Source organism: Semicossyphus pulcher, unplaced genomic scaffold (assembly GCF_022749685.1).
Source record: "Semicossyphus pulcher isolate SPU_LCO1_2020_fin unplaced genomic scaffold, fSemPul1.0.p SCAF_14, whole genome shotgun sequence".
Taxonomy (NCBI): Eukaryota; Metazoa; Chordata; class Actinopteri; order Labriformes; family Labridae; genus Semicossyphus; species Semicossyphus pulcher.
In genome coordinates this window covers 29,069,347-29,082,034 of record NW_027211648.1, presented here as the reverse complement: position 1 = coordinate 29,082,034, position 12,688 = coordinate 29,069,347, and the positions used below count along the sequence as shown (strand labels likewise).

General features: G+C 41.4%; 1 protein-coding gene across 1 annotated transcript in view; it reads right to left on the bottom strand.

Moving 5' to 3' along the window:
• adck1 (aarF domain containing kinase 1) overlaps positions 1–12,688 on the bottom strand; it is an 84,031-nt gene that overhangs the window by 45,979 nt on the left and 25,364 nt on the right. The window contains exon 4 of the mRNA XM_069662111.1: positions 9,521–9,724. Within this exon, the coding sequence (XP_069518212.1) occupies positions 9,521–9,724 (204 nt within the window). The remainder of the gene's footprint in view (positions 1–9,520; positions 9,725–12,688) is intronic.

Below are 12,688 nucleotides of genomic sequence, written 5' to 3'. Positions count from 1 at the left end.
AATCGAGGACTAGTCGACTCTCAAAATAGTCGTAGGTTGCAGCACTATTCAATTTACTGACTTTCAAAATAAATAGGGGGCAGAGGCTCTGAGCGTCAAATACTGTTGTGCACTGAGTCTAAATTGAGTCAGGATTACAGGGGTTATAGTGTGTTACTTTTCATTGGCGTGAGTACGAACAGTGAATGAAAACAGCCTGCATGATGGCATGTTAACAGCAGGTGTGGTTTTGCCCATCAGATCGTTCAGTCTGTGTTATAAAAGTTCCTCTCAGGGATAAAAAATGTAAGAAACAGGCTAAAGTACAGCCAAGAGTGATTTTCGGTTGGCTGCCATTCCTGTTGACTTATTTATAGGAGTCAAGCACAAACGTTTTGGGACCACTTGACTGTGAATGGCCAGAGGGTCGTCATCATTCAGCTCATGGCGGAGGCTCCGTGGCCCCATTAGTCGTTTCTGAAATAATACTCCTGGCAGGAGCCCGGCTGCTTTCAGCTGTTACCAGGCTGAGACACCTTGAAATGATGGAGCCAATGCAAAGATTTGACTGAAGGGCTGAAATAAGACTAGAGCTGACTCGAAGCTTTTACTGAACAGACGAAAAGGTTATCCCTTCTGACTTCAATATCTGCTGGAATGAGTTTCATGTTGTACCTGGAAGACAAACGTTTATCAGAGTTTCTGTCGACCGGACACATTTCCATCTGACTACTTTCTTACTGTCAAGTCAACGCTGTTTTTAACAACATCATTTGACTTAAGCTAAGCTAGCTAAAGTTAGCGGCGGCTCAGCCTCAGATAGCTAATGACTTTGAATTTAAAACTGCTATACTCACAGCCTTCACAGGTTTGATCACAGTTTGTTCTGCAGAGAAGGACACCTCTGTGGATAATTTGCCTCCCTGTTTAAACCTGGTGAACGATGAACACTGAAGGGTCATTCTGAGACTCGGTTTGTAAAGTTTACAGCCTGTTTGCTGTCGCTCCTGAGGCTCTGTGCACAATGACACAGGTGAAAACAAGCACAGATTCCACTGACATAATGGGATTCATCTCCAAGTCTTCATTACAGGTGATTCAAAACATCCACTTATATTGAGCCATAGAAAAAAATATGCCAACATTAAGAATTGACTCAAATATCAAGTCTCCAAAAAGATCTGAATGAAACAGCACATATACTGAAGCAGGATGATCCAGTCTGACCCGTGTGGCTGCAAAACACATTGCTTAGAAACGCTCCATCTCATGTCTTGTTTTTTGGCTGATGAATGATCGTGATCACATTGTCCTGCCACTTCCTGAATCTCCACGTCCACAGATGTCACTATTCCCGTGCCACCCTGCCTTGAAAAGACCCCAAGTACCCATGATGCAACTTGTGTGTTCGTTAGTTTTGCCTCGGCACCAGTTAAGCGTAACGCTTGCAAGCCTGGAAACAGACTCTGTTTGGTGAAACGACATATTGCACAAGCTGGCCTTTCAGCAGTTTCACTGCGGAGGGGAAACGACAGCCAGAGCGAAGGCACGGCTCTCCAAAGCCACGCACAGTGGGAATACATATGTCACCACAAATGGTGCTGAAAACAGCACGGCTCCACACTACGCTCTACTCACTACTTGTATATCCAACAGACACGAGATGAATACACGAGTTAAAAAAGACGCATGTGTAGTGGAGCGGAAATGATGCTGAAGCTGACTCCAGAGCCGTCTGGCACCGCTCATCAGTGTCACTTCTTCTGCTGCCACTCCAAAGAGAGGAGGGCTGATTCACTCTGCTGCCGTCTTTGTACACAGAGGAGATATATCACCATCTTTTCAGGCTAATGATCAGCCGCACAGATACAGGAGGAAATCATACTGAATGCACACCTTAATCTAAAAGAGCATGAATAAGATGGAAGAGGAGATTCGACAGTAGTGGCTTTGAGTCGAGTGGGATTCAGCTCATATTCGTCTTATTAGCTCGTTCCACCGCTTCTTATTGTTACAGGAGATAGAAGAGGAAACTAATTAGTAACCTTACAGATCATGTGTGCTTTCATTACTGCCTGACTCTTTTATTATTGCACTGTTTCAGATTTATTATGTAGAGAACGATCAACCAGCTATACTGTAGCAAAGGCTTGTCGGGGGGTTAGGGTGAGAACGCAGCCTACACCTCATTTTGGCAAGTTTGTTCAATTTCTTCTTGTTTTTTTTTTTTTGCCTGAAGTTACCTTGAACAGGTGAAGCTGACTCTGCAGTAGACCCGGGTAATTCTCACCTCGGCTCCGATCGGCAATGATGGGAACACAAAACCCGTGTCGACACGCTAATCTCCGCCCCCTTTCCGGCCCGGTGCTATGCTCCGTCAGTAACTTCTGCGCCTCCTTGTCATCTCAGCCACAAACTCCTGGCGTCTCCGTCCGAGCAGCGCTCGAACATCGTTCCAAATTTGTCGGCGTCGAGTTTGATAAACGGACTGAATGAGTAATAGATACAACATCTTCACTGTTAACTAACCCTGTCTCCAGCACGTTTGTGACGTCAGATGGTGACGCAGCAGAAAAGAGACCGACAGGAGTATACTTCACTGGTAATGGGAAAAGAGACAATCGGCATCTATGCGCTGGTCTTCCTGGGTCTGAAAAACCTTTGTCGATGCGCTAATTTTCATTGGGAAAGACGTATAAATAACAGAAAAAGTCTTGCAATAACTTTGGTTATGATTTGGCGCTATACAAATAAAATTTGATTGAATTATGATCGATACTGCTCCACCCCTTCGTCCACATATGGTGACTTCTGGTTACAAATCAACAAGTTACCGAAACGTAGCTTAAAACCAACAATCATATATATTTCTGTGGGTTAATAATCAATAACCCCAAAGAAACACAGTCTATGACTATAACTTCACCAGCCTTGTTTATTGTTTTAATATCTTTTGGCAGCACTTTAAATGCATGACCAACAATAAACAAGACAAACTAATCATCACTCTGCAGCATCCAGACATTTTGCTCCGCTCGCATGCGGCAGCTTGACGAATGAAATGAAGCACTTTTATTCAAAGTAACCTGCAGAGTTCTTCTCAGCGTCTCTCTGAAAAAATGTTAAGTTTAAAGTAGAAGTCTGGCGTTATTAGAGGTTCAAGCAGTGACGCTCTCTGCAGGAGCTCTATTGTTTTTGTTCTCAATTTTCTTTTTCTTTCTCATAATTCTCCAAAGTTGGCCGCTGGTTTGCAGATTCCATCCAGCACTCAGGCACACGAAATCACACTCGCTGACCTCAAGGTGAAATTTGAACAATACGTTTTCTTCCTTTTGTTTTCAACTCAAAAACAGCCGAGAGTCAAACTCTCCTTTCATAGTTTTCATCTGCATCTTTGCTCTAACGGTTTACTGCACCAAAACCTTTTCTCAATTTTCTTGAAACACTATTTTCAATATTTCATTCCAGCATGAAGTGCTCGGCCAACTGGCTCAACACTTGCCATCAGAGTGTCATCGTTAGACTTCTCTGATCTTAAGTTGTTAAAGAAATTTCACTACGTTGGTCTCTCAATTTTTAATGATATCAAATTCTATGAAAAATCATTTCCAAAGGTATACACGTGAAAACTATCGTCACTGAAGTCATAAACTTCATCAGATGTTTCTGAAGTAGATTTATAAACCTGAACAGAGCATCAATATGCTTTACCAGGACAGTCAGGGTGCCCATGCTGACCCCTGTCCACCACTGAAAGCTCCTACAATGGGCACGTGAGCATCAGAACTGGCCACGGAGCGATGGAAGAAGGTGGCCTGGTCTGATGAGTCACGTTTCCTTTTACATCATGTGGATGGCCGGTTGCGTGTGCGTCTCTTACCTGGGGAAGACATGGCACCAAGATGCATTATGGGAAGATGGCGAGCCGGTGGAGGCAGTGTGATGCTTTGGGCAATGTTCTGCTGGGAAACCTTGGGTCCTGACGTTCATGTGGACGACACATACCACCTACCAAAACACCAAGTCCATCCCTTCATGGAGACAGTATTCCCTAATGGCAGTGGCCTCTCTCAGCAGGATGATGCGCCCTGCCACACTGCAGACATGGTTCAGGAATGGTTTGAGGAACACAACGAGGTCAAGGATGTTGACTCGGCCTCCAGATTCCCCAGATCTCAATCCAATGGAGCGTCTGTGGGATGTGCTGGACAACCTCGCAGCTTACAGGACTTAAAGGATCTGTTGCTCACGTCTTGGTGCCAGATACCTCAGCACACCTTCAGAGGTCGAGTGGAGTCCACGCTTCGACGGGTCAGGGCTGTTTTGGCGGCAAAAGGCGACCTACACACTATCAGGCAGCGTGGTCATAATCGTATGACTGATTGGTGTCTAGTGATTACAACGATCAATTGTCTGAAAGGAGTCATCCTGCTCGAAATCTGCCTGGAACACGATAATTTCTCCTATTATCATCAAATCTCCGGGACAAATTCAAACCACCTCTTGTTGGTACGATCGACCTGTTTGTTTGGAGCATTTTATGAAATTGGTTGTTGATGACAGAAATATGGAATATCCTCTGCCTCAGCCTTTAAAAAAAAAGAGTTGAACAAAAGCAGTAAATATTCCTCCTGTAAACAACGAGCTGCAGCCAATACCATCCAGAAAGCCTGGGCTGCAACAGAACCGGATCAATCATTAATAACTAATACTAATAATCCAACCACTGACTGCATCAGAGAAATGGAAGCAGCCATTAAGAAGTGCTTTCAACCTGTTGGCCAGCAGGGGGCGACTCAACTGGCTGCTCTATTATAAAGAATACAGGTTTAACATCGTTCTGCTTTGGCTGCTCTTTCAGGGTTAGGGTTAGTGAAGTATAGTGGAGTTTATATCTGTTCTTACTCAAATACATCACCTGTTATGCGACTCAGTGAAAGCCGAGTATGTAAATGTGGGTATCAGAGGCTGCTGGCAGACAGAACAGCTGAGTGTTCAACAAGCAGAGCTCACAGGCTGTGATTGCACACTCAGAGTTTACACTGAGCTGAAAGGCCGATCAGGGAATTAAAATAACACTGACGAGACACAACGGCACAGCCATCAACCCTGGTCTCAATGTCACACTAATATTTTACTGTCAGTGTCCCAACACTTATTTCAGTGTTGGTGGTCTGTCACGGCCGGCTCAGGACCGATGACAAAGAACGGGAGGAAAACAGGAGTTCCTTCAAAAAAATAATTAATAATTAATTTATTGTAACTTAACACAAAAATGATCAAATGAAGCAACATTATGAGGAGTGGGAGTCAGTAAGTCAGAGGTGCTAGTGTGTGTGCAGGAGTGAGGTTATGCGGTGTGGGGTGTAAGATTAAAGAGCGTGGCCTCGTGGGGAGCAGACACTTCTCAAACTCCCGTCCAAGACAGATCGAGGGACGCTTAAATAGGATTGGGAACACCGGGCCCAGGTGTTCCCAATCGCGATGACGCAACTGCACCCACTGGCATCTGAAGCACAAACAGCAAAGAGCCAACAAGCAGCCGCAAGGTGGGGTCGTCACAATGTGCTAACTGGATCACGTTTGATTTGCTGACTTGCAAGAAAACACTAAGTACGTCCCTAAGTATGAGTACTTATCAGATCACAAAAAGACGCTCATGAAAAATAAAGAAGAAGAAATAAAAGAATAAACTGAGGTATCATTTGTAGTTCTTTGTGGCGGCTGTGAAAGTTTCTTTAATGACTCACACAAACTAATATTTGCTTACGGAGGAGCTTTAAAGCCGTGCAGCGTGAAAGTCTATTGATCAGTCTATGATACACTGCACTACATTATCGAGTCTGTCTGGTGGGAAAAACAAGACCTCCTGGGAATTACTCAAATGTCTCCTCTGGGTTTTTGTTTAAACAGTTTCAATGAGTCCGAAGAGCGTCGAACTACTCCAATGAGAGGAGACGCTTCAAAGAAAGTCACACAGATCTTTCATATTTTGGCGGTCGTTCCTCAGAGGGGGGTGAAATCATGAGAAAACATTTAGAAGTCATTTAAGGATATGCAACTGACGTGCCCACTTCTAGCTTTGAACAGTATTTCCTACATGTTCCTTTAGATTACACACAGGACTCTCAGGACAGGTCTCTGGCTCACACCGAGTCTCATCACTTTTTGCATAGTTAGCACTGTAACTTTAAAAGCCTCTTAACCCCCCAATTAAACCTACAGGAGACCTCACAGATTTTAACAACATGTGCTGAAAATCATCATTTTTGATGAAAATTTGTCAATCGGACGGTTGTTTTTCTTTTCTTTTTGAAGATATTGTGGGTAATATTTCAAAATCTAATGACAGGAAGCCCCTAAATCTTACTTTGACACTTTCCCGTAAGTTTCAGGATACTGCCTGCCAAATTTCATACCCGTAAGATTATTTATGCACTTGCAGTACCTTCATATGTGCATCAACATCAGGCAGCCAAAAGCATCTTTCAAAAAGAGACGGGGAGTGGTGGTTATCGTCTTGTGATGGCCGAAGGCTACCAGAAAATAAGAGTGAAAAAAAGGTAGCAAAAAGCATCCTGACCTGGCTCCCGGCCTATAACAGATGATTTGTATTTGTTGGTAATCATCGATTAAGAGAGATACACTCAGATTTTTGCATTTTCACTAACTTTACTGCTTTACTGTAAGGCTGCAACTGTAACTGGACTTTTGAAAATGTCTGTTCCCAGTGCACATTTTTACGTTGAAAGGAAACTGGTTCAACAGAAAGTTTTTACATCGACTTTTTGAAGACGTTGATTAAACTTTACGTTTAGATTTCACCATTAAATATTTTAATCGACTGACAGCCCTAATTATAATGCATATTTGAAAATATGTAAAACTAAATAGCGCTAAAATGTATTGACGTTTAAATGGACTAACTCGTGTCCAACAACAGAAATCTCCTCAGATATCAACGTAGAAGCCTTTAGATGATTATTTTAGCCAAATCTAGCCGTACTGTGACAGTTTTGATTTTTGGTAACGTTTAAGAAAAGATTATGGTTTGGGTCAAAATAATAATTACATTTTTTGTCTCTCAGGGAACACACAAGTCTCCTGGGTGAAAGACAAACATCTTGGGTGTGACGGTCACAGAGTCTGCTCTGCTACGTCCTGCAAAACCACGCCCACGTGGGAGAACGCTGCCCCTTTAAAACAGAGACAACCTTCAGTCTTGTGCCATCCGACAAACATCAAAGTCAGCTACCCACAATACTCACACCCAGATAGTAAATGGATAGCTACCTTTGTATAAAATCCATGGTCCTGACAGTTGACAAATGTATTTCATCTCTTGGTGTACATCAGCTCATCAGCCCTGACCTTGTTGCATAACAGACTTTAGCACATTTTGTCAAACATATATTAATGGATCGGTCTAGACTGAATCTGTGTCGTTTGGGGAGCAAAATGTGCACCGTTCCTGGATCTGCTGATGAAATGCACTCAAGTACGTGCACCAAAGCTATTTCTTTAACACACACACACACACACACACACACACACAGCAGGGAATGTGCGTTAGAGTAAGAGGACCAATGTTCTGTATCTGAGAAGAACAGAACGATTGCCTCGCCTGCAGCAGCTCTAAAAGGCTTCATAACAACCAGTCTGAGAGCAAACTCTGCGCTCGGCTCTAACAGCAGCATTAACAGCCGCATCAGGACAGCGGCCTGGTTATGAAACGTAATGAGACCAGAATGTCAGACATATCCACTTCTGCTTCATTAGCCTTTTTTGTTTGCCTCCTGCAAAGCGTCAAAGCAGAGACGAGCACACGCTCTTACCTTCAGAGAGAGGCGGAGGACAAGCTGAGCCTGCCATTTAAACAGACTCCAAACAAAACAATCAAACTGTAACCCAAAGAAATACAGAGATAAACGCTTTAATGATTGGAACAATGATTGTGACATTAAAGCAGACGTTTTGTCTTCGCTTCGCATGTATCAGTTTAAAAAATTATTTTGAATGCAGACCTCCAAAAGAGCCGGTGCAGATTTTAAAAGGTATAATATGTAAGATCGTCATAGAAAAATAAAATATAGATTTTTACAAATATATAAATCATCACTGATGGGCCTCAGGAGGGGCGCTGTGACAGCGTACAGGTGAGTGTGGGAGTGGTTCACATTAGCAGCTGGGCCCCTTTCAGACCGGCGAACATGGCGAAAGAGCGATGCAGAGTTGGCCTTCTTTCTGTTGGACAGGTAGGTGCCTCAAACCGGGTACGACAAGCTAACCGTGATGCTGTCGGTGTTAGCTCGGCGGGGTGGGCGTATTCTCGCACGAGAGAGTGAGAGTGAGCTTCTGGTGACGAAGAGCCCAGGAGGAGGGGCCCAGTTTGAATGTGTTGTCGAAAATGCAAGGATCCTACTTATTAGACCTTTAAAGAATTAACTATAACCAATACATTTTTTAAAAGCTTGTTTCACATCTCACAACAGATGGTTTTTTTCTTGCTCTATATGATGTTTTGTATCTTTAGGTCGAGGTTTAACACGACTAAAAATGGCAACAGGATTATTGTTTGTATATTTCATGAGGTCAACCACTGCCATGCCTTGGCAAACAGAACAATAACAGCACTAATAACATCTACAAACTTTCATCCTTTCTCCCGTCTGTCAAAACACTGGATACTCAGACACACACTCTTTAATGTCCAGTTCTGTGTGTATTTACGTGTGTGTTTGGGGGTGGGGGATGGATTTTGTTCTCTTTTAATGTTTAGTCTTCTTATAATTTATTTTTTTCCCATTTTGATCACTGAACGTTCTTAAATATTTTAGTACATCTAGGCTTTATCTAACACACAACATTTTAGTTTACCTTCTAATTGTCTTGATGTCAGAATATGTTTTCCCTGTTCAGTGATTTTAATGGCCTGGTCTGGTTCTTCTAATGCTTCGTCTTTTTAACTTGTTTCTGTAATTAACTTGACATCATTGTAAATGAGGGCTGCCCCCCAATGATCTCACAAGTATAAATATAGGTTGATTGATCGATTGATTGATATCCTCTTCCTTTTTTATTATTTTACTTACCTGCCCAGGGACTACGTGCAGAAAAAAGCCATTAGCTAAAACACAGGTGCATACATCTCTCCTTGTTTTATATAAGGTTCATGTTCTTTGTGCGTCGTCCCTGCTGAAACATAACCAACTAGAGTACTGATTCTTTTTGCAGCAGAAGGTGAGGCTTCTGTTTTCCTTGTCATCAAATTGTAGATTTTAGTTAGCATTAGCTTATTATGAGGGTTAATGCTGCTGTTTGCTAAGTAGAATACAATTAAGGTTGTCTCAAATTAGAACAGGGTATCAATTTTAATCCTAAATTACGAAACGGATATTGTAAATATTATAGAACATGCTGTAATTCAGCATCATAAGTTACTTCATTAATGAACCCATGGGGGAAAAAACGTGCTCATCTTAACAGTGGAAAAGATCCATCAGTAAACATGATGACTGAGACACGATCTGTTCTGACTCACCTCCTTGCCCAGGTCCTCTCTGATGACCTGCTGGATCTCCTCCATGCTGCTCTGAGGAGCTCGGCTGTGCAGCACCTTCAGGGTGGAGGTGTACTCCTCGGGCAGCAGGTAGTCCAGAGCTCCCAGGTGCTGGCCCACCTTGATGAAAGTTCCCCGGTTTGCACAGCACAAGTCTCGGAGACGCTCTGCCGACCGCAGGTGCACCTGCAGGTGAGGGAACAGAGAAGAAACAAGTCAAACAAGAAACCAAGTCTCCAGGATGATTAAAAAAAAGTCTGTAAAAGGTTATTGATAAATACAAGCATGAGTGAGCTGAGACAACCTAATACAACAACCGTGTGGCGAGTGGTACTGATGGCGGAGAATTCAAATCCCAGCCCGTCGAGAGAGAAAGAGATTCTCACCTTCAGTGTAACAGACAGGTAAAGGTATGTCGAGTTTTGTTTATGTTTAATAAATACACCTGTCACAGCACAGGTCACTCCGAGCACTGAATGTCAGTTTTACCGTGCCCTAATAATTTTAAAAGGTTTATTCTGAAAGGTGTAGGAAGCCTATGTTGATATTTTAAAAGGCATGTTTATGTTTAAATCTTTGCCTGTAAGTTTGTCTCTCGTTGTGCGGGTGTTCCCTCTGTGGACGTATGGCGTAAAAATAGATATTCGAATATTTCGAACCTTTGTGTTTTTTAAGAAGGAATAATCGAACTACATTTTTCTGTATCATGTATTTATTTCTGTATTTATTTATTTCCCCAAAGTGTTTATTTCTGTGTTTAATTTTTACATTACTTTATGCATTTCTGCCTCATTATGCAAATGAGGGGGGCGGTCTTTCAAAGAGCGTCACGGGGTCAGGAAAACAATGCAGACATTAAAAAATGTATAAATAAAATTGGGAAAGTAAATAAATAATGCAATTAATAAAAGGTAAATTAATACAGACGCAAATTAAAAAAGAAATATTAATTTATGTCTCATTTTATTAATTAATTAATGCCTGCATTTATTTTTAAAATTATTTTTGGTGCATTTATTTATTTATTTATTGAGTCATTTATTTATTTAGTTTTGATTTTGGGCAGTTTCAATCCTCCATAAAAATATCAGTCAACAGTAAAAATAAAAATATACTCACTTAATTTACTTAAAATTTTCAAACTGACTTTGTTTTAAAATTAAGCAGAAATAAATTCTGATCGGAGCCGGTTCGTGCTCTTCTGTCGTTCTTCCACACACATAGCTGGGAGGGAAGTGTGGGGAATTACTGGCCTCCATGATACAATCAGAAGTGGATTATTAAGTACATTTAGTATTCTATGTCACTTGTGTTTCAGCAATTGTGAAGTTAAATGAAAAGAAACTATCTTTAACCCTGTGTTGTCCAGTAGACCAAGAGCATGATGGGTAATAAGGCCGTGCTGGCAATCTGTGCTACAGTCCTTTCCCATCTGTTCTCGCCTGACAAAGTGAGAAAAACTCGTTCTTTATGGAGCTTTCTTTGTGTCTAAATTGATCATTTCACTTAACATCAAGTTTAAAAAACAACAATTACTATATAAAATATCAGTTTATGCTGAAATGAAGTCTGTAAGGAAAAAAGTTACAAATTTAAAAAGAGGGAAGACAAGAGAGAAAGGAGAAGACAAATATTCAGGTTGTAAAGGACAAACGTTTCGCAAAGTTAAACAAAACAGAAAATGAGCAAAAAGGGGAACATATTCGAATAACAGACGACTTAGAGGAAGGGCCCTGGACGGTGTCTGGCTTGCTGTGTGTGTGTGTGTGGGGGGTGGGGGGGGGTTGTGGGGTCCCTTTCCCGTCTGTTCCATTTGAAGCAGCTGGAAGTGATAATGCTTATAGAGAGCTCCTCTCCTGAGACCAGCACAAATAAAAAGGCGTGAAATTAGCTCCCCTTAACCTCTGTAACACCCCCTAAACACACACACACACGCACACACACACACACTCGCACACACACCATGAATACAGACCAGCACACACACACACATTATGTTCCCACAGGACCATTTGACATGAGTGTCATCTGGGCTGTTATGACAAAGCAATGACAGAAACAAGTCGCAGGAGATTTCCAGATGAGTCTTCTGCTTCCAAATGCACACAGACAAAAACCCGCAGCATCAGGACCAACGACTCGAGTCTGACTGTGTTATTATTGAGGTTATTATAAATTCACAGGCGGTTATTATTTTTACAAATGTCTTTTTTGGGTTCAATCTTCTTCTTTTTTTTTTTACTTGCATAGCTCCTACAAAATAAAAGAAGTGAGAATGGATGGACGATTCATGAAAAGAACACATTACTTTCATTTGGTCCATGTTGGAATAAAGGAAGATAATAACTGTGATAAGGTCATACCTTCTTTTATTCTCCACGATGCTGGGGATACAAAAAAATAAGTAGTGAGACATTGTAGGACAATAATGTCGAGTTTATGATAAACTCTTTATTCCTTAATTTAGAATTAATTTCAGCTTAGACTGAATAAAATCCGTCCTTCGATTACTTTTCATAACATTTGATTTTATTGAATGAAATTGAACAGAAATAGTGATGTGTCATGTATCGTAACGTTAACCAATCAATCACGTAATGTAACGCTGCTTTACATGAACAGAAAATCAATAAAAACTATATAATCACCCCCACTTCACCCCGTAACCAGTGCAAAAAATAATGTAATAAATAAAGAGCTTGGACGCGGTTTAGCTCAGCGGTTAAATCGCGCGTCCCCGGAGGCCCCAGTCCTCGGCGCGGCGGCCCCGGGTTCGACTCCCAACCTCAGCCCCTTGCAGCATGTCATTCCCACTCTCTCTTCCGCGTGTCCGACACTATCCATTGTCCTCTCTTTAAATAAAGGCGTAAAAGGCCAAAAATAATCTTAAAAAAATTAATAAATAATGGACTCAATCAAACAGGAAGCTGACGAAGGGAGGAAACGCTATAACGAGGAAAGACAAGATGAAAGTGTTAGAAGTCTAGATATCAAAATAAGACAATAAAATAGAATAAAATGGAAGAAATAAATATACTAATAACACACTTAAAGATTATAAGGAATAATGAAATATAATAAGACAGTTTAATATGTAAAAATCTGTAAAATGTCAAATAAATAAAGTTACATAAGATAAAATCTGAAATC